Source organism: Rosa rugosa, chromosome 7 (genome assembly GCF_958449725.1).
Source record: "Rosa rugosa chromosome 7, drRosRugo1.1, whole genome shotgun sequence".
Taxonomy (NCBI): domain Eukaryota; kingdom Viridiplantae; phylum Streptophyta; class Magnoliopsida; order Rosales; family Rosaceae; genus Rosa; species Rosa rugosa.
Window position 1 is genome coordinate 14,761,873 of NC_084826.1, and position 22,370 is coordinate 14,784,242.

Consider the following 22,370-nt stretch of genomic DNA (forward strand, 5'->3'; position numbering starts at 1 on the left):
AACTCTCAGACTTCTTCCATTTGTTTCTTACCATATTGACTTTGGCAGTAAGAAGTACACGTTAAAAAGAGGAAATGAACAATACAATAAGTCCAAAGAAGTTTCTGAGGTTCTGCATAGAAGTTGCAACAATAGGAATGAGCATTATTTTAAAAAGAGGAAATGTACAATACAGTAGGTGTAAAGAAGTTTCTGAGGTTCTGCATAGAAGTTGCAACAATGGGAATGAGCATCATTCTATGCGGGTACAATTGTTATAGTCTCAGAACACAAACACAGCTTTATGGTCTGCATCTTTATGGACTAATGAAGAATAAACCAGCAAAGATGAACATCCTTGCTTGCCATGACTTTGAGCTTCACTCTCCTCATTTACAGTAACCAAACTAACTGACAAGCAGGACAAAGAGCATAAAATTAACCTTCAACAATTTTTACAGGAGACCTGCACAAGAGAGAGTAAAAACATAAATTAACTACTTGTTTATCTTCTACATACATACATTTGAAAGTGATAATGACACTTCGCAGAACATCTTTACTTACCCAAATGGGCTTTGTTTGATGGCCAGTAATTCAACGTCCAACTGCAGTTTATAAGAAGATACAAAACGGTAAAGAGGAATATAGAGAAGGGCCCGTGATAAAAGGTAGTAAAGAGATTAAAAGAATATAATGACATTTTGAAAAGAGAATTGTGAGGGATACAGATTACTCCAAGTCTCCAAGAGGGTTCTACTAAAGATCATGCACTTTTTTTTTTTTTTTATTTAATTTAATTTTATATGTTTATCAAACTATAGATCATACAGTTGGTATTAAAGAGAATGGTAACTTTGAAATAACATCAGGAGACTAAGCATCTGCTAATCATGGATGTGTGAGTTAATAAATTTAAGCATTGAATGCACTTAAGTTTGCATAAAAAGCCTGGAAGAGGAAAAGAGAAAAGCATCGATAAAGTTCTGTTACCTCTATTGTTGCATTTGGAGGGATTTCTTGGACTCCTTTGCTTCCATATGCCAGCTCAGGAGGAACTATGAGCAATCGCTGAGGAACAAAGAATCTAAATCAAACAGTTGATAAATTATTGGGACCCAAAGGGATACTTATAATACAGAATAAGAAAATAAAAAATCAAGAAAAGAAGTAGCTGTCATTTAAGTTGTTCAAGTGATTTCACTTTAATGAAGAGTATCATAGAGAACATAAAGATGTCCAACACCTGAAACAATTATTACCATAGCAACTCTAAAACTCTTACACAGTGAGAGAGGAATAAATATACATCAGATGTCTGAAATTCAGACTCTATAAATTAGTCTGTACATAAATCCAAATAGATGGCTTAATACTAAACGCCAAAATGATAATGTAGGAGCTTGTGACCTCTTCTGCAAAGTATAAACTCAATTTATGTTGCAATATTGCTTCAAAACATAGTGAGGAAACTTTATATGCCAAAAACAGATCTCACCTGGCCTCCTACCCGCATGCCTTTTACACCAATATCTAACCCCTTGAGGACTGATCCCTTCTCAGATTGGCCTACATCAAATCCGTATGGCTGCAACATACAAGCATATGTAGATTAGCTAAAAGATTTAGAAACACAAACAAACATACATGCACATTACACTAAAACAATGGTTAGTGCATACTGCATGGACTTCGTTGATAGAAATTCTTCTTCTATCTTATAATCAATATAATACACATTACACACTTCCAACTAAAAACTAAGATGCCAAAATCTCAAATAAATGATCCATGGAGACAATTGAACACTCAGAGTAATCAATACAATTTTTCTCAGAGAGTTCAATGTGTGAGGATCAATGAGATTCAGTTAACGAGCGGTGACTCATCATATAAAGAAAACATTAGTAAGCATGTGAATGCTTAATGTAAGAAATAATTTTTTTTTTCTTTCTGAAATTTTACTAATCAGAACTGTTTTGCTACATAGTAACGCAGACATGATGTGGCAAGTTATAATTTATGGTCTAGATAGTTATTCTGGGAACTAAATTCTATGAGCATAAAATTGGTTGGTTCCTATATTGTAGTTTAAAAGGAGAGTGACAGCACTTGAAATAACTGTCAGAATGACCTATAGTACTAAATATACAAGTGAAGAGCAGCACCAATCTATTCTTACCGTTCCTCCGCCAACACCAAGTCCTTGTCTACTTGTCATGAAAGTGATACCCTTCCACTTTGCAACATAATGAACCTGCAAACAGAGATGCATAGTTAAATTGCATTCATCGTACTTGAATTACTCATAAATATTTGGTAATTTGAAAGACTCTTGAATTACTCATAGATTTTTGGTAATTTGAAAGACTCTAATTATGTGTTTTAGCAACCTTATCTGAGGTCAAGTTTACTTTAAAATCTATGACAGAATGTATCCATTACATGCGTAGTTGATTTTTGAGGACGCAGCTGATGAACAACTCTAATCCCAGAAGATCTGTGAGGGCTTCTTACCTCTCAGAATGTCTAAATATATGCTGGTAGATGGAATCGGATAATAGTACAAATTATCAATTAGTGCCATTCGTAAAACAGTGTAAAAAGAAGATAGGAAGAATCTAGAAGATAGACCTAAAAGGCAGCCAAGTAACACATTGGAAGAGAGAGTACTTGAGCAGACAACTAGCTACGAGCATGGCGAGGTCCTACTGGGAGTGTCTCAAAGGTTCATTTGGTATCTAGTCAAGTATGGAAGCTTAGTAATATGTGATATCTAATAACACTTAGTATTGGCATATTCTTGGAGACAGTATTGATCATATATACTCAAAATATTGAAATTTAACTTGATCACAACCGTACTGCAACCCGGGATCCTGTCACTGCCTCAGTTCCATTCCCAACCTTCAAGTCATAGTACCTGAGGAATAATAGCAATACTATCAGAAGGAGAGAAATATATGAGTAACACTATCTTATGTCCAGCAGAAAGATATGAACCTTCTTCTAATGAAACCAATTACCAAAGTATGGCATGGAACATCCAAATAAAGGTTAAGAGTTAAATTCTAATAGCTGTGATAATTGTCAGCACCCAACTTCTGGGAAAAGTTCTTCTGAAAGTTTGATAAGAAATTTTCATTTAAAGAGAATTTATTTTGAGGTGTATTTAGCTACATGCAGCATGCCATCGACATGTAAGCTTCAAGCCAGCAATTAAATGCAACGTACATGATTTAGTGTCCTATGAAGAACTACAGAAGGAGAGAGATTCAAAAAGGTGAGCAGAGGATTATATGAGCAACGATTAATTTACTAACTTTAGACCATTAGGAAGGGTTGTAAATTCTTCCTCAGGTATTTTTGCTCCTCTTAGCTGCATCAAAAGTAAATGAATGTCACGAAACTCCAAATGTAATAAACGATTTTCAATAAAAAAATTTGCTTTTTTCCCCCTAAAATTTCACCTATTAGGATCATTGATCACCAAAGCATAATGTAGAAGATAAAACAACTTACAGCTCTCCTACTTGTACTGACAGCCTCAGCCACATCACACACATAAATGCCAGCAGCTGGCTCATTTGAAATAGAAAAACAAAGTTCAGTAAATATTCTAGTGTACAAACAAAATGAACATTCATGGAACTATGGAAGGAATTAAACAGAAGCTACAGCTATGAAAAGAGCAGAGACAATAGGAGAATAAAAACAGAGAAAACCAAATTGGGTGCACCAAATCTCCACAATATCTCAAACCCAATTCATGTTCAATGTCAAAAGGAGATTCCTTTTCCTTTAGCCACATGAAGAATATAAAGAAAGAAACAAAATGAAATCTGGACAACTAAGTAAGCTCAGAGAAAAGGGAGAGTTAAAAGTTACACAAACCTGATATTAAGAGAGAGCCAATCAAAGCCCTCCTTCCCTCAGAGTGTAATGATTGGTGGGTTGGTTTTGTATCATCATCTGATGAGGAAGAAGAAGATGAGCATTGACATGGTAAGACCTGTGAATTCCTCTTGGGGAGCCTCTTGCCTGTGAAACCATACAAATATTGCTCAAATTTGAATGAACACAAAAGACATGAGCTTTCATATATAGAGAGAGATAGAGAAAGAGTGATTACTTGTAATGGGTGCAGAGAAGAAAGGCTTGTGAAGCAGAGTTGGGTTGTGATGGTGGTAAGGAAGAAAGAAGAGTTCCATGGTGAACTTGGAGACCGTTAAAGAGTTTCAGCGGGTATGGTCTTTTTTAAGAGAGAAACAGTTTTTTTTTTAAGAGAGAAACAGAGAGAGAAGATAGCACTTTATTTCATCCACAGCTTATGGTCCCAAAATCACAAGGTGATGCCCAATAGCATGGAATGTTTTTTCATTTATATCTGTTCATTTCAGTGATTCAGTGTGTGTGTGTGTGTGTAGATGTAGATGTGTGGTGTGTGTGTATTGGGGTACATTGATTTAAATTTTCTTATTTTTGTATTATATGCGACCAGATTTGACTATATAATGTATCATCAAACTTAAACTGTAGCTCCCACGACCAGTTAGTCTAGAATGATGGGAGCTTCGGAGTTTCATTTGTTGTGGTCAACCAGTTGTTGTATGTATGATCAAAGAGGAAAAAAAAAAAAAACTTAAAACTGTGGCATATGAGCTTGTCTATGGTGTTGATTTCTTTTTGAGGTAGTTCCTCATTGTACTTTGTTTTTTATAAAGTATATAGACTTGATACCTTTCCCAGGCCTCTTAGCTAAGACCAAGTGCATATATGCTTGCTAAATTCTAAAGAAAGAAACGGAAAACAAAAGAAGAAGGAAAGAATTAGGCACAAGTATCGATCAGTTATTAATGAATTTCACTAAAATGCTTTAGCTATAAATCTCTGTGATTATAACTTTGTATTATTAATTAATTTAGCAACAATGAATTGAAGATTAAATAGTAAGGAGTGTACAATCTATGCGGTCATGCACTAATCTATGCGGTCATGCACTAGAGCAAGACCTCCTTGTATGATGATGTTCCTGTGCATCATCTGAAACAGAATGCCTCCCAAAACACTTGACTGCTTCTTCATGCCTTTCTTTCTCCTCCAATCTTCTTCTTCCGTTCTGATCACTGCCTTCCACCCATCTTCTAAGCCTTCGAAACAACTTGTGCCTTTTCGAACAAGCCTGATCAGTGCTTACATTTCCCAAGCAAGGCTCATTGACATTGTGCTCCAAAGCCATGCCAACAGCTAATTCTTGCTCTAGCCCATAATTCCCAATCTCTATGCTTACTTCAGAATCTGTTTCCAAATGACTATTCTTCTGCTCATTACCATGTTCTTGTTGTGCATTGTTCTTCATCAACTCGTGCCTTAAGCACGCATTGCTCCACCTCAGGTTAATCAGTTCCATATGCTCGGCTGCACGATCCTTCTGTAGCTGCTCTAATTCCTCTGAAAGCCGAGTGTGGTCCTCAATTTTGATCCTTTCTCCTTCAATCTGCAATATGGCATGGTATTACCTCAAGATGGTTAAGACTATGAATATACATACTAGTTTCATTTCTCGCATGGAACCAAATTGTATGACTAGTAAAATGTTATCATAATGGTTTCTAAATGTATAGCTTCTTCCATATTTCCAATATATAAGGAACTTCTGAATGTATACATAGATTAGAAAATGTGATATCTAATGCTCAAAGTTAAAGAAGAGTGGTATATATCACCTCGGAGATTGAGGAAGCTGAATTTTCTTTCAACTCAAGCTTTTCCAAAAGCCCCTTTTTCTCATCCTGCAATTGGTCCAAAATCATTCTTAGCTCCCCAATTTCATCCTCCAATGTCTTGGTGACTGTTTTCCTTGTTTCTAGTTCATCATGAACCCTCCCAACTTCTGCTTCTCTGGCTTCAAGCTTCAAATCCTGTTCTCGAATTATGCTTGCTTGCACACTTGCTTGTGTCATAAGCATCTTAACCTGCCTCTGAAGCAATTCATTTTCTGATTTCCACTCTTCAAATTGTTCCAAAACCTTTAAATATTCTTCTACCAACTCCTCAAGCCTGTGGCTCTCAGCCTCCATGAACGAAACCTCTCTATCCATGAACTCAACACGAGCCATCTCCAATAACAACGTGTTCCGTAGCTCCATAAGTGCTGATTCTCTCTCTTTCATGTCACAGTAGCTGATAAACTCCATCTCCAACTCAGATTCTCTCTTTTGAAGATCTTCGAGACGGCTTCTTAGGCGTGAAATCTCTTCTTCCAATTTGGGTTTATAATCATTAATCTCCAGACTTTCTTCCATAGTAAGTGTGCATGTACAGCTAAAGCTATGAAAGTTATCCTCATCTCTAGACTCTTGAGAATTAGTCTCCAAGGAGCTTACCTGATCACTTTCGAATAAAGACTCTTTCGAATGAGTACTTCTTTGAGCCAGAATCCTGGCATAGATGAAACCAGCCACAGACAAAGCTAAAGGAATCCCAGCTTTAAGCAGGACTGGCTTCAACATCTCCACCTTTGATGTTGAGCTCTCCATCTTAATTAATTAGAAGAAAACAGTTCCGGTTCTCGATTAGATGACCAAACTTGAAATTACATGGTAAATGTACTTTCCAGTTTCTTGAACGGTTTAGGTTTGATCATGATGTGCAAGTTTTATTATAAAGGTGCTTGAGATTCTTTACTTTTGTGTTTTCATTTTGCTTTCCTCAGAGAGAGGTCTAGAGGCATTGTTGCTTCTCTTTTCCGTTACACAATCAGAGCCTCTATAGGGGTCATAGCCAATTTTGTTTCTTTTCATTCCACTTTATTTGTGCACTTTGGAATCTAATTCCTTTTTGGTTTAATCAACCTTCTTGTTTTGATGGAGGAGTCCTATTACTCTAATGAATTTGAACATGTGATGCTCGTGTCCCTTGTGAAACATGCATATCACAGCATACGGTCAGTGTCGGATACCTTTTGTGTTGCTGAGCTATTCTCATTCCGAGAAGGGTTAATTGTTAGGGGCCGTGATCACTTACCCAATTTTAACCTAAAAATTGCTCACTTGCTCCACTAAGAGTTTTTTGACCTCGTTTACCCAATTTAAACGCAAGTGACATTTTTACCCCCAATCAAATTATTAAACTACAAAATTCTCTCTCTCCTCCTATCAGACTCTATCTCAGACTCTATCTCTCTCTCTCTCTCTCTCTCTCTCTCTCTCTCTCTCTCTCTCTCTCTCTCTCTCTCTCTCTCTCTCTCTCTCTCTCTCTCTCTCTCTCACACCTCCTCCTCCTCGTTGGAGCGTCGGAGCACAAGAATCCGATCCAGGGCGGTGAAGACTTCGCTGCAGAAGTCGTCGCCCGGCGAGTGGATGACGGTGACGAAACCTTTCCGGCGGATTTTGGGCCAACTCGGATCTGTTTCTCGATCCGAATCTTGGCCGGGTCTTCCTTGGGGAACCCGACGGCGACGAAGACGTAAGGTGGTTGAGGTTGAGGTCGGCGGTGGTGTGGTGGAGGAAGAAGCCGCGGGAGACGAGCTCGTCTGCCCAAAGCTTCAAGATCTGCCGGTCCGATATCGAGTTTCTTCGTCCCCAGTCATTCTGATCTGGTGCCCAGATCTTTTTTTTTTTTATAGTGTGAACTCCAGAATGGTGAAGGAAAAAAAAGTTAACGTGTACAATTGAACATATAAATTGATCAATTGTGTTTTTAGTGTATTCATTTTGGTTCACTTGAGGGCAATAATATGATTATTAAGAGGCAATAATATGCGTATTGGGGGGCAATAATATGATTATTAAGAGGCAATAATATGCGTATTGGGGGGCAATAATATGATTACTGGGGGGCAATAATATGATCAATTGTGTCTGTAGTGTATTCATTTTGGTTTCGGGAGTATATACAATTCACTGGACGAAAATAATATGATTATTGGAGGCAATAATATGATTATTAGGAGGCAATAATATGCGTATTGGGGGGCAATAATAACATTACTGGGGGGGGGGGGCAATAATATGATCAATTGTGTCTGTAGTGTATTCATTTTGGTTTTGGGAGTTTATACAATTCACTGGACGGAAATAATATGATTATTGGAGGCAACAATATGATTTTTGGGAGGCAATAATATGAGTATTGGGGGGCAATAATAACATTACTGGGGGGCAATAAATTCAGACACCGGAATCCCGACACCAGTCCGGTAGCCGGATTCCGGATTCCGGTCACCGGAGTCGGCGGCCGACCACTGGTCACCGAAGTCCGGCAAGGTGGATGATGGCTTCTCCCTCTAAGTGAGAAAGAAGGAGAGGGCTAAAAAGTCCCAAAAATAAATAAAAAGAATAAAAAAAAAAAGAATTAATTGGGTAAAGGGGAAATAATCCCTTAGAGTGTTTTGGGTAAATGGGGTTAAAAAACTGTTAGTGGTGCAAGTGGGCAAGTTTTAAGCTAAAATTGGGTAAATGAGCATTTCCCCTAATTGTTAATTGATGAGAAATTTTATTAACACATCCCTAAATATTTAATACACATTCTAATTTTTTTACATTTAAAATCAGATTATATGGGTAAATGAAATGATTGAAAAGACATTCATATTAGAAAAGGAACTATAATGGGAATATGTTTAATAACTTTTAATATTGTTATAAATTCAAGTTGAAATCTTTGTCATGAGTTCATAACAAGCTTGATTATTAGCTATTATGCATTACAAAATTCTTATATATGATCGTTCATATTGTTTCTTGGTAATTAATAGAAAGAAAATAAAACCTAGTATGATATATATAAACCCTAATTGGAATCTTCTTCTTCAAGCTTGACTACTAGCAATTTTGCATTACAAAATCCTTATGATTGTATATGTTGTTTCATGATAACTAATGGAGAGAAAATAATAACAATGCAGTTATAAACCTAGTTGGGATCCTCTTCATGTGTTCTTGATTATTTTTCAATTTTGACTACCAGCAATTTTGAATAACAAAATTGTTAAGATTGTACAGGATTTCATGATAATAATTGAAAGAAAATTAAAATTATTATGATGATTCTGATAATTAAATGCATTTAAATTCATTATGATAACATTCTATATATGTGATTATGATAAAGTTTAGCATGATGATTTTAATATTGATTTATATATAGTGATTTTATATAGAATTTTGAGATTTGAGTATAATTTAGGTAGTTTGAGTGGTGTATTTAATAAAATGATAGAATAAGAAATCAAATGGGTGGTGTATTAAGTAAGAGGTGTGTATTAAGTAATTAGGGATGTGTGAATAAAATTTCCCTTAATTAATTGATTTTTTTTTTTTGAGAAAAAAAAGAACCGAAATTCATTCATTCAATCTACTAGCTAGAAAGCATACATTTGGGGGGGGGGGGGGGGGGGGGGGGGAGGGGGAGACATGAACCACAACCCCAAAAAACCGCAGTTACAGATACCATCAGGCCAAAAGTCCCAAACTCTAATCGCCAAACGCCCATTTCCAGGGCTACCTTGAGACATATGAACCCGAAAGTTCCAGTAACACCTCGTAATCAACCGCAAAGAAGACAGCGTCCTCTTCAACACCGTGTCCACCACGTGTAAAGGATTGCATGCTAGCGAATCGAAAACAAAGGTAAACCAGGATAGAACCAAATCGTCCTCGTCCTCGGGAATGACACCATTTACATGGCATACCACTTAGACTTAATCCTAGCTCAACGGAGTACGAACCCAACTAGCTCAGAGAAGTAGGGACTTATTAACACAAACCAAACCAACAAAACAACAACTAAATCCTGAGCTGTGGTGCGACAATGGCAGCGGACAGTCGGCGGAGGCTTTGCTTGAATTGGGCTGGGCCTTACATGTTTCTGATCTCTTTGATAGTGCTTAGGCCTGGGCTATCCTATTGGGCCAAGCCTGGGCTTTTATTTTATTTCTAGTTGTTATTTCTTTATGTTATAATTTAGTTTGGTTGCGCATTTTGCGAGTAATAATTCCCTGCATGTGTTGTGTAGGGCTAGTCGGGCTATACGTCTGTGTGTGCACTCAAAGTGTCTTGTCTTCTTTAGGTAGGCGGCGAGTTTCTTGCTTAGTCAAATGGTCACTACCGTCTAGTGGCAGGGTGAAACTAAGTGTCATCGGATCTATCCTCCGACGGCAACATAGTAGGAAAGTTGTGCTTATGGAACTTATGCTACGTCGTAATCGGGTTACATATCGAGTTATCTTTCCGTTATGTCACCGCTATGTCAAAGCAAATGGAGTAGCCAATAGTGCACTCTTTGCTAATTGGTGCTTGTTAGAATACATGTATTTTGTAGAGTTTTCTGATATTATTTCAGGACGTGTTCTAGATGCTTATTGTAATCAGGGGTTTAGGCTCAATGTCCCCCCTTGTATTCGGAAGTTTCATTAATCAAGGCTGGAGAGTATCCGCACCAAGCCCTCATTTCAAAAAAAAAAAAAAACTAAATCCTGAAACACCGAAAACAACACAACACCAGCAAGGTCCAAAAACAAAAGCCCAACCCAACCACCGCTTCCCCTAACAGAGACCAAGCGCAGTCAACAACCATTCCCGCCACCGGCGATCTCCATCGTCATGACTCCGTAACCTCGCCTCACCTCGTCACCTCGCCTCATCCCTACACCGCCACTCTGCCTGGCCAAGTTGCAGACAGACACGGCACCCTATTGACAACCTCAACCAGATCCAAACCCAAGACTAAAACAGATCCCAATGGGGATCGCCTCTACCGAGTTTCGATCTCCTCCAGCACAGCCCAGATTGCCGAGTCGGAAACGCCAGATCCCACCACCGGAAAGAAGTAACTCGTCGCTGCACTGCACCCTCCGTCGCCCCTGATTCGAGAGGGACAACATAATCTGCCCAACCCAAGATCAAAAACCCATCCTCCTTCCCTGGACTGTGCCTCTGCTCTGAAGGCCCGCCATTATTCAAAATCAACATCCTCTCCCGGACCGGAAGTGAGGCGGCGAAATCGCCGGCAGCGTTCCACCGGGAGAGAAAACACTCATTTGGGGTTTTTTCTCTAATTGTTAATTGATTATAGATTGATTGATTTGTAATGGTAGGTGATTGAATTACAATCATAGAACTGATTAGTATAGGTGTAAAATGTTTTTTTATTTGTGTACAATCTGTAATTCTACTTAAACCTCAGTATGAGATGAATAAGATCACACATAAATGTACCCGATATCTGATATTTTGATTGACCTTGATTAATGTGGAGGTCTTTTCTTTGTCTTTGGGTCTGAGAATGTAGAGGTCCTTGAATATTACAGTAATTGGAAAACAAAACACGAAGATGAATATCAGTTCAATTATAAGAAAGTGAGCTGTGGCGTGAAAAAATTTCTGAAATATAGGACATCTTCCAAATGTCTTACATTTTAGCATTAGAAATCTTATCTTTCAACTAAAATAAGTTTGTGTGCGGACTTTAAATTTGATCAGATTTATGTCAAGATCAACTGCTACAATCAAAAAATCAACTCTTCTTAATTTGTTGAGGATCTATGCCAGTATGCCTAAATGCTAATGAAGATCCTATAGCTTTGTTGGAGTCAGTTCTAGTTAGGTTTCGACTAACAATTCCTTTGTTGACTCTAAGTATTTGACTAGAATTCGGGTATGGTTTGATGAGGCAATTGGTCACGGTGGTGTTACAATTTGCGTTTTTAACTAGGATTCTGTTTGAACCTAAATTTGAGAAGCCCCACATGGAAGACAGGCGGATAAGGCCTACAACAAATTTGGCATAGGACCATGGTTGAACAATTGAATAGCTGCGGCATAATAAAGGACTGCGGCGAGTGACCGCGGCATGATGAATGTCAGCAATGCTTATAATAGAGTATGTTCCTTGTCAAGTGAATTTCCTAGAAATAATCTTTTAGTCCCTTAACCACTCAGCATCTATGCCGAAGCTAAAGGGACTAGGGGGCTCTATTTGAACCTAAATTTGGCAAAGCCCACATGGCACACAGGTGGGTAGGGTCCACAAGAAATTTGGCTTAGAACTGCTGTTGAATGGTTGAATAGCTGCGACATGATGAATGTCAACAACGCTTATAATAGAGCGCGTTCCTTGCCAAGTGAATTTCTTAGAAATAATCTTTTAGTCCCTTAACCACTCGACATCTATGCCCAAGCTCAAAGGACTAGGGGGGCTATGTTTGCATCAAAATTTGGCAAGGCCCACTTGGTAGACAGGTGGGTTGGGCCCCACAAAGTAATTTTGCTTACTAGACCCACACCATAGTTATTTACGTGAATTCAATGAATAAAGTGTGCTGGGACCGCAGTTGAATGAATGACCGCGGTTGAATAGCCGTGATACAATGAATGACTGGTATTTAATGACCGCGGCATGATGAATGTCAGCAATGCTTATATTAATAGAGTGTGTTCCTTGCCAAGTGAATTTCCTAGAAATAATCTTTTAGTCCCTTAAATACTCGGCGTCTATGCCGAAGCTCAAGGGACTAGTGGGGCTTTGTTTGCACCTAAATTTGGCAAGGCCCACGTTGCAAACAAGTGAGCCTGACCTACAAGGCGTAATAAATTATCGCGGCTAATCAGCTGCTACATAATGGATGGTCGCTATTGAATGTCCGCGGCGTAATGAATGACCGCGATTGAATGGTGTTAGTCAAGTTCATAAAAAGCCATTAGATGCAGGTGTTAAAATGATTCAGGATATTTAAAAGCCGTAAAGATTAAATGCACGGTTAGAGTTTTAATTCTCAAGTTAGCAGTTACTGCATTCAAATGCATGTAACCGCGCATTGATTCTCAACTTTGAATTCATGCAATCAGTACAATCTTGACAGTTACAGCCAAGATTGTATTTTTTTTTATTATTCATTAATGTATCATTCACTATTAAAAGAACCATAGGCATCTTTGGTAGGGGTCCTCAACCAAACGCTCTACGCGACTTCATACTTTTATCTCAATACATTTCAACATTTCAACCCAATTTTTAGTCTTTACGTATTTAATCTTATCGCTTTTATTTACCAGTATTTATCTTTCCTTTGGTCAATAAAGATCGGCCTCGAAAAATTTGAAATTCATGCCGAGAATACAAAACCTCTATAACGACACACAAGATTTATACATTTTGTTTTTTCTTTTATCAAATAAACAACTCAAATTCTACAACTAGACAAAAGACAAACTCACAACCTCCTACTTACGAAAGGGAGATTATGCCACTAGATCAAATGGTACTGGGCTATATATTTTGTTTTCTTGCTTTAGTTTCTGCAAAAAAATAAAATAAAATAAGTAAAAATTGTGTTTTTGGGAGCCATTTAATTACTCGGTAGGCATGAAACTGTAAGGCCGAAATATTTCTATGATCACAGCTGGAAAAAATTTGGACGTCATTCGATAATGAGGCCGACTTTGTTTACTAGTTCCTTCACCACTCGGCACGAGCTGAGGCTCAAGGAATTAGGGAGGGGCTACATATATATCACGAATTCAATGACTAGCCGCGGCATAGCATAGGACAGCAGTTGAATGGTCGCGGTTGGCGAAGGGCTGTGGTTAAATGGTCGTAGTTGGCAAAGGACCGTGGCTAGCAAATAACCGCAGATGAATGGTCGCGGCATAGCAAAGGACCGCAGTTGAATGAACGCGGTATATTGAACCATGGTTAAATGGCCATGGAGTAATGACCTTGAAAATGTGTTAGACATTGAGAGATGTCAGCAACATTAGGCAAGAAGCGAATAGAGTGCATCTTGCCAAATAAGCCTGTAACATTGACCTTTAGTCCCTTAACCACTCGACATCTATGTCGAAGCTCAAGGGACTAGGGGGGCACTGTTTGAACCTAAATTTGGCAAGCCCCACATGGACGACAGGTGGATAGGGCCCACAACAAATTTGGCATAAGACCACGGTTGAACAGTTGAATAGCCGAGACATAACGACGGACTGCGGTCACGCATGATGAATGTCAGTAATGCTTATAATAGAGCGTGTTCCTTGCCAAGTGAATTTTCTAGAAATAATCTTTTAGTCCCTTAATCACTCAGCGTCTATGCCGAAACTCAAGGGACTAGGAGGGCTCTGTTTGAACCTAAATTTGGCAATGCCCACATGGCACACAGGTGGGTTGGGCCCACAAGAAATTTGGCTTAGGACCGCAGTTGAATGATTGAATAGTTGCGACATGATGAATGTCAGCAACGCTTATAATACAACGTGTTCCTTGCCAAGTGAATTTCCTAGAAATAGTCTTTTAGTCCCTTATACACTCGGCGTCTATGCCGAAGCTCAAGGGACTAGTGGGGCTCTGTTTGCACCTAAATTTGGCAAGGCCCACGTTGCAAACAAGTGAGTCTGACCTACAAGGCGTAATAAATGATCGCGGCTAATCAGCTGCTACATAATGGATGGTCGCTATTGAATGTCCGCGGCTTAATGAATGGTGTTAGTCAAGTTCATAAAAAGCCATTAGATGCAGGTGTTAAAATGATTCAGGATATTTAAAAGCCGTAGAGATTAAATGCACGGTTAGAGTTTTAATTCTCAAGTTAGAAGTTACTGCATTCAAATGCATTGATTCTCAACTTTGAATTCATGCAATTAGTACGGTCTTGACAGTTACAGCCAAGATTGTATCTTTTTCTTTATTCAGTAATGTATCATTCACTATTAAAAGGACCATAAGCATCTTTGTTAGGGGTCCTTGACCAAACGCTCTACGCGACTTCATACTTTTATCGCAATACATTTCACCATTTCAACTCAATTATCCGTCTTTACGTGTTTGATCTTATCGCTTTTCTTTACCGGTATTCATCTTTCATGCACTTTACGTTACCGTTATTTACATTCGTGCAATTTGTCTTTTCGATTGTTACTTTGATGCACTTTATTTCATGTGGTTTACATTCTTGTTATTTATCTTTATTTGCTGCACTTTCTTTACCTGTTTACTTTATGTTATTTACATTCATCATTCATGCACTTATTAAGAAATCATAAAAAAAGAGACGTCACCAGCACCGAGTTGTACAACACGAACACTCCGGCTAGCAAAGCCGACTCGTGTAAAGTCCTTACATCCAAGGCAGAGAGAACCCCGTGGCCGAGATTGATTCTTCCTCGGCCCACAATTAACTGATTAGAACTCAGATCAGCGCAAACTCAATAACTTAGATCAAAACCTCGCTTGGCCTCCTGGCCGCTAGTTGGCACGTTCGCGCACACGTCACCAAGCCAGAAGAACACGTGTAAGCCAAAGAAGACCTCGGCCCAGTAAAAAGTGGCTGAGACGATTTTTTAGCGAAACCGATTCCAAGGTTAATTAGGATGGTGTAAGGAATTGAAATTCGGGTAACTTTTTATACATTTCTAGCTTCAAACCGATCGACATCGATTTTTGCAGCACGTTCAGTGCAATTTTAAGAATCTATAGGGACCCACGCGGACACGAAGTATCAAGTTGAAAAATCTATGTTGTCCCTGCTCTTAACTTTCAGTCATAAAGTCACCCGTGAGTTCCTGAAAGACCAATCGAATCCGCCACGTCACCCCAGCCATCTCCTCCGTGTCGCCCTCTTATTGGTCCTTCGGAAAATCCCCGGTGAATATATAACTGACTACAAACAAAAAGGACCTTGCAGTCCTGACTGACTCCTATTAGAAAACCCAAAACCCCGCGCCTCCATCAGGAAGCCGCCTTCGCTTCTTCTTCTTCTTGCAAGTACGTCTTCAATTTCGCCCCTTTTTTTTTGGTGGATTGCTTCAAGTTCAGAGCTTTACCTTACCTGGGTTCAATTCTGTTTGTCGTTTTCTTTTCCCCAGTGCCATTTGATTGATTTGTTGGGTTCTCGTTTTTTTTCTCTCTCTCTCTCTACTAATGTTTGTTTAGATCAGCTGTTGCCATTTAGCGGACTTCCATTGCTGTTCTTCTTTAGTTTTGGTGTTGATTTGATTGAGTTCTGTTAGTGCGGTTCAAAATGCTCTGTTTTGCTATTGGTTTTCGTCTCTTATGAGAGTTAGCCCAGCCGGGTTTTTTCATTGACCTTGACTTAGAGAGAGAGCTAAGGAGCTAAGTCGTGTTAGTGGCTTTGATCTTCTCCTAATATTTGTGGGGGTAACTAACTTGATGCAATGCTGTTTCTTTTCTTTGTTGGATATGGACTCCAGAGTCATATGGATTCTGGAATCCATGTTTTTGATATGTTTTCTGTTGTCATGTCGAGGTCTTTGTTAGATTTATATGTAAAATAATAACTTGAGAAATTTCATTCTATTTTGGGACTAGGAAAAGAAATTAGTGTGCCTCTGGTTTTGATTCCTGGTTGCGCCATGGAGGCCCTTCACCTTAGCTCAGTTCAGTCCCCTATTCTCCCACCAAAACGGTTTGAATCATTCCCTCTCGGGACCCAAAAGGTTAGCACACGCCGTCCCAACAATCCATTGTTCATCACTGCCACATTGTCCCGACCAACAACTGAGGTTTCCGCTGAACCCTCCTCCTCCTCTGCATCTATCCTGACTCCGTCATCGCCTCCCAATCGGGTCTCTACTAGTTCCTTACAGTATGAACAAGGTTTTCTTGGGGCAGTACCTGACCGTACGGTTGCTAGTGGAAACAACGACATCGTTGACGCTCTGGGATCTTTGACGAACATATTGACGTCAAAAGTGTATGACCTGGCAATTGAATCGCCTTTAGAGCTGGCAACCAAGCTATCCGAGCGGTTGGGAGTGAACATTTGGCTCAAAAGGGAAGATTTGCAGCCGGTAAGTTTGTGTACAAATATGAAGTTGGAATTGGTTATCTGAATTGAATATTTTGGGGTTTTGATTATGTTTTTCATGTTATTGAAGGTGTTTTCGTTCAAGCTTCGTGGAGCTTATAATATGATGGCTAAGATTCCAAGGGAACAATTGGACAGAGGGGTTATATGCTCGTCGGCTGGAAACCATGCGCAAGGAGTTGCATTGTCCGCCAAGAAATTGGGTTGCAATGCAGTCATTGCAATGCCTGTAACTACTCCAGAAATTAAGGTACTTGATTTGGAACTACATGCTACTTGATTGTGATAGTTGGCCTTTGGCTTTTCAATTGTAGGTTTTCAAGTAGAAAAATTGCACATGCTTTTGGTGTGGCTTTTTTTCTATATAGACCTGATACTAAAAGAATTCACAGTTCCACTTGCTTTAGCACTGAACTGTGGAGTATTTAAATTGGTTATTGCGTGTGGACAGTGGCAATCTGTTGAGAGATTGGGAGCCACGGTTGTACTTATAGGTGATTCCTACGATGAGGCTCAAGCTTATGCTAAGAAGCGAGCTAAGGAGGAGGGACGGAGCTTCATACCTCCTTTTGATCACCCAGACATTATTATGGGTCAGGGAACAGTCGGAATGGAGGTTATGCGTCAAACAAAAGAGCCATTGCATGCAATTTTTGTGCCGGTGGGGGGTGGTGGCCTAATAGCTGGTATTGCTGCATACGTTAAGAGGCTGTCTCCAGAGGTTGGTTCTAGTGTTATAGGCTTTCTACTTGTATCTGTCTTGTTTAGATTGAATGTCTTAGTGGGCAAGTCAGTTCTTTAAGTTTGTTATGATTTGTGGGAATTTTTGGTTTTTAAATGCTTCAATTTTGAAAGAGTACTGATTATGATATCTTTTAAACAGGTAAAGATTATTGGTGTGGAGCCCTCGGATGCGAATGCAATGGCATTATCCTTGCATCACGGAGAGAGAATAATGTTGGACCAAGTTGGAGGTTTTGCAGATGGTGTAGCAGTGAAAGAGGTGGGTGAAGAAACCTTTCGGATATGCAAAGAATTGATAGATGGTGTAGTTCTCGTGAGCCGTGACGCCATCTGTGGTTCAATAAAGGTAAAGTTCTTTCCTGTCTTCATTCTTGAATGAATGAGAATCCTTTGCTAATCATGCATTTATAGGTAGTTGGCTTATAATAAATAAAATGTCTGATTGCAGTTTGCATCTTATAGAATCTAAACCTACTTCTATGTATCTCTGAAACCATGCATATGATAGTGTTTTTGCGGTGTAAAAATTAATTTTTAAGAATGTCTTTGTAGGTACAAAATAATGTGAAAAATTAAGTGACATTCAAATTTATTTGTAACAGTTAGAATGTGCTTGGAGTAAGGAGTTGGGATTATACCCGAGGTTATAGATATTCTGTTTTCCTATAGAAGAACAAAAAAAGTAGTGGAGTGAATGGTTTTTAGCCAACGTTATGTGTCATATGTAGCTTCCACCTTGGAGTTCCTTGAAACAATCTCTCTATTGCTGACATTGTAGAAAGCCATGTCTCCTCAGTGGTCTAGTCGTCTTGCTTGTTATTATCATTGCCCTCTTTCCCTCTATATTCATGCTTTGACTTCAGATGTCATACCAATGCTAGTCTGCTTTGTGGTCTAGTTTGTCATTAGAGAGATGTGTTATTATGAGATTTCTTTTGTTCAAAAGTAATCTCATTTCTGGGTTTGACTATTTGTGCTACTGATTACTTAAATAAATGATATTGGTACTAGTTATCTCAGTGAGAAATGATGGGATACTGGCTTATTAGTTTAAAGTTTTGGCATCTTAGACTTCACAAGCATAGTGCTGGTTTTGTAGGACATGTTTGAGGAGACTAGAAGCATTTTAGAACCAGCAGGTGCCCTTGCTCTTGCTGGAGCTGAAGCATACTGCAAGTATTATGGTCTTAAAGGAGAAAATGTTGTTGCAATTACCAGCGGGGCAAATATGAACTTTGATAAACTGAGAGTGGTGACTGAACTTGCAAATGTTGGTCGGCAACAAGAGGCTGTACTCGCGACAGTTATGCCAGAGGTGCCTGGGAGCTTTAAACATTACTGTGAGCTGGTATGCCAATCAAGATTTAGTCGGTTGTTTTTTTCCTCTTGTTATAGGTGCCATGCCCTTCATAATGTGAGCTGTGTATTTGCAGGTCGGCCCAATGAATATTAGTGAATTCAAATACAGATATAACTCTGATAAAAAGGCTGTCGTACTGTACAGGTAAGTGCTCATCAAGTTTTATCGACACTTTCCCCAAATTTTGGGCTGATCTCTTTCCATCCTGTAGATGTATTTGCTTAGGAGTTCGTTATACATGGAGAAGTGAAATATTCATTCATCCTTTTAAACTTTGTGCAGTGTTGGTGTGCACACAGCTTCTGAACTTGAAGCAATGCAAGAGCGCATGGAGTCTTCTCAACTCAAAACGATCAATCTCACGAAAAGTGACTTGGTTAAAGATCACTTGCGTTACTTGGTAATTTCGAGCATAAAATTGTGCTTGCTCTCTCTCTCTCTCTCTCTCTCTATATATATATATATATATTATATGTGTGTGTGTGTGTACATATATACACACACACAGTTGTAGCCTGTAGGAGAATCTTTTGCCAATTATATTTTGGGAAAGAGCATAGGATGGCTCCATTGATGCCGCCTCCCTGTAAAATGTGGAAAGAAACTTTTTCTTTTATGTGGGTGTTGGGGTGATAATTTTGGAAAGTTTGATTCTTGCCCTTTCTCCCATTGGATTTCCTTGAGCAGAAAATGTATATCTTCTGTTCGGTTTAATGCTATATGTTGAGAAAAAGAGTAGCATCCTCTCCTGCTTGCGTACAAGCTTGCTTTGGTCCTGAATTTTTGTTGTTGTGGATCCATTCCAGATGGGGGGCAGAACAAATGTTGAAAATGAGGTTCTTTGTCGCTTTGTCTTCCCAGAAAGGCCTGGTGCTTTGGTGAAGTTCTTGGACACCTTTAGTCCACGTTGGAATATTAGTTTGTTCCACTACCGCGGACAGGTTTTAATTTAGCATTTCTTTGTTTTTATAAACTATATATATATATGGATTATGTTTGGGGAATTTTAACTTGCTTTTCCTTTCTCCTGATGTGACAATATTTAATTTTCTACTTGTTCCTGTACCATAGGGTGAAACTGGGGCAAATGTCTTGGTTGGAATCCAAGTTTCCAAGAGTGAGATTGATGAGTTCCATTCTCGTGCCAATTCACTTGGGTATGACTATGTAGTAGTGACCAATGATATAGACTTCGAGCTTTTGATGCATTGATAAGGACCATCTGTTACAGATTCCTGAATAAGGAAAGGGAGTCACACTTGCTATGCTCTGTATTTTTTTCTTTTGGAAAATATCATATCTACTTCCCCAACTTTAATGCTTTTTTCTCTTTTGGAACTTAAAAGAGAAATTTGTAGTCAAGGGGAATATATGAAATTTTCTTCTTTGTTCGTCATCTGTATTGAATTGTAATATCAGTGTGCCATGTTGTTTGAATGCAAAAGTTGTGGCGTTTCACATTTCTCCGGTCTGTGTAATTTAACTATCCTAGTTTTATATCTACATGAATAAAATAAAAAAATAACATACTGTGTTATCAAACAAATTCCCGTGCTAGTTCACAACCTAGATTTTATCTGATATCCGACTCTATGATACAGATTAAATCTTTTTATTTATTATTTTTTTTATGGAGGGTTTTGGCCACAAATGTTTCATCCGCAAATGGATGCATTTTTATATTTTTACGAGTCTTTTGCCGACTAGACATTTGTGGGAAGAGGTGTGTCCCATATTTGTAGGGGTGGTTGGATTTTGCCGACGAACTATTTGTTAGGAGGGCATAATTTTTTATTTTATTTTTTTTATTCAAATAAGCTCTTTATTAAACTCAATCAAGTAATACAATCTCAGAGATAAGCCAATAAGCCATGGAGGACCAACCTCCTTGCAATACATCGACCGGACCATCTTCAAAGCTGATCGTGCCGACCCATGAGCTACTTGATTGGCTTTTCTACGTACATGTTTCTAGATCACTAACTCAAAACTCCTGCAGCATTGAACGAACTCCCTCCAAAACAGCCCCAATCTCAGTCAAATCTATCTCAGTTTGTGAAAGTGAATTGATGATCCATAATGCATCTCCTTCAATTCCCGGTTTTCCTATTCCCATCAATCTGCAATACCTCAGCCCCTCCTGCAAGAAGTGCCCCTGAGCGTTTCTTATGACGACTCTGACACCAGAATGTAGGCTTGAGGCATCCCAGGCTCCATCAACATTCACCTTCACAATAGGGTCAGTTGGTACTTGGTAGAGACCATCTTTGAATAAGAGGGGCAGGGTGAGAGGGATATGGGAATGGTGGACGGGTGTATTATAGCTTCAAGATATTCAGAGGCCAAAAGATTGGCCCTCACAATCGTATGGTTAGGTAAAGGGGTCACATTTTTATAAATAGCTGAGCACCTCATCTTCCAAATCTCCCAAAGCAAGAAGCTTATATAAGTCAATCACCCAACCCAATTGACTCTTAGGGACACTTGAAGAGTCGGTGCAACTTGGGAACCATCTGTCAAAGCTTGTAATTCTGTCTTTAGGGTCTTTCTAAATGTACCTAGCAAAAATCTTTTTACACCCAGCCCTAACAAAATTAACCCAATTATTCCAATATTATCCTTTATTTAAAAAAGTTTGCTGCACAGCCTGCACTTCATTGCTGAATTTCAGAATTTTTCTGTTAAACAAGAAACCAAATGAAGGTTTCTTTATTCAATTTTTAGTTTCTACTCCTATTATTCTATATAAGAGAAGATTTGGTCGGGCTTCTTATCTCTGTAATTTACATCTAGCAATGAGTATATCATAAATATTTACATATTCCTCCATTCTTCTTTGGAATGCATAAGCATCTAGTTCTTGAAAATTAATTCTAGTTCTCATATTGGAAGAGAAAACAGATGGCTCGTATTGGGGGAAAGGGTAGTGGGGATGCAGATGGCTGCAAGTTCTATGGGGAAGACGATGCACACTGCAAGTTCTTCTTTTTCTTTCTTTTTTTCCAGTTACTATTAGTTGTTTAATGAAAGGGGCAAATCTGGAAATTAGACAAATGTTTGTTAGGGCTGGGTGTATAAAGATTTTTGCTGGGTACATTTAGAAACACCATTTTGGGAATTGTTTTCACTTTTCACTCCCCAGCAAAGCTTCCAAATTTTTGAATCCAGAGATTGTGAGCTAGAAGCTTGATTTATAGGAGGCACTGTTGAGCTTTCCCTAATGCAATGATATCCAATTTTAACACTATAATTTCAATCCTTCTCATGCGGCCAAATCAATCTCTCATCCTCCTCAGGATTAATAAGAGGAGTAACAGAAATAGCTCTTGCGTGAGTTGCGTCCTTGTCAGTTATGAAGGGAATGATGTGATCAATTCTCCAACTCCTAGCATCTTCATCAATCAATTCACAAAACTGAAGAGGGGTGAACCGATTACTAGTTAGTGCTCAATCACTCCCAATTTAGAG

The 22,370-nt window shown here is 38.8% G+C and overlaps 3 protein-coding genes across 3 annotated transcripts; 1 reads left to right on the forward strand and 2 right to left on the reverse strand.

The window, feature by feature from the left end:
* Positions 1-119: 119 nt before the first annotated feature.
* On the reverse strand, positions 120-4,332 carry LOC133723397 (peptidyl-prolyl cis-trans isomerase FKBP16-4, chloroplastic). Its single transcript, XM_062150225.1, has 10 exons — positions 4,112-4,332; positions 3,874-4,020; positions 3,502-3,557; positions 3,303-3,358; positions 2,845-2,902; positions 2,162-2,236; positions 1,478-1,567; positions 973-1,050; positions 547-587; positions 120-445 (listed from the first exon to the last, which is right to left on the reverse strand). The coding sequence occupies exons 1-10, from the start codon at positions 4,188-4,190 to the stop codon at positions 418-420; spliced, it is 708 nt and encodes a 235-aa protein (XP_062006209.1). The 5' UTR covers positions 4,191-4,332; the 3' UTR covers positions 120-417.
* Positions 4,333-4,826: 494 nt separating this feature from the next.
* LOC133722456 (protein CHUP1, chloroplastic) lies at positions 4,827-6,602 on the reverse strand. The gene is made up of 2 exons (XM_062149345.1): positions 5,706-6,602; positions 4,827-5,476 (listed from the first exon to the last, which is right to left on the reverse strand). The coding sequence occupies exons 1-2, from the start codon at positions 6,516-6,518 to the stop codon at positions 4,973-4,975; spliced, it is 1,317 nt and encodes a 438-aa protein (XP_062005329.1). The 5' UTR covers positions 6,519-6,602; the 3' UTR covers positions 4,827-4,972.
* Positions 6,603-15,601: 8,999 nt separating this feature from the next.
* On the forward strand, positions 15,602-20,362 carry LOC133720685 (threonine dehydratase biosynthetic, chloroplastic). Its single transcript, XM_062147108.1, has 10 exons — positions 15,602-15,735; positions 16,300-16,781; positions 16,869-17,048; positions 17,250-17,519; positions 17,682-17,888; positions 18,642-18,890; positions 18,976-19,046; positions 19,185-19,302; positions 19,709-19,843; positions 19,974-20,362. The coding sequence occupies exons 2-10, from the start codon at positions 16,344-16,346 to the stop codon at positions 20,112-20,114; spliced, it is 1,809 nt and encodes a 602-aa protein (XP_062003092.1). The 5' UTR covers positions 15,602-15,735; positions 16,300-16,343; the 3' UTR covers positions 20,115-20,362.
* The last annotated feature ends 2,008 nt before the right edge of the window (positions 20,363-22,370 follow it).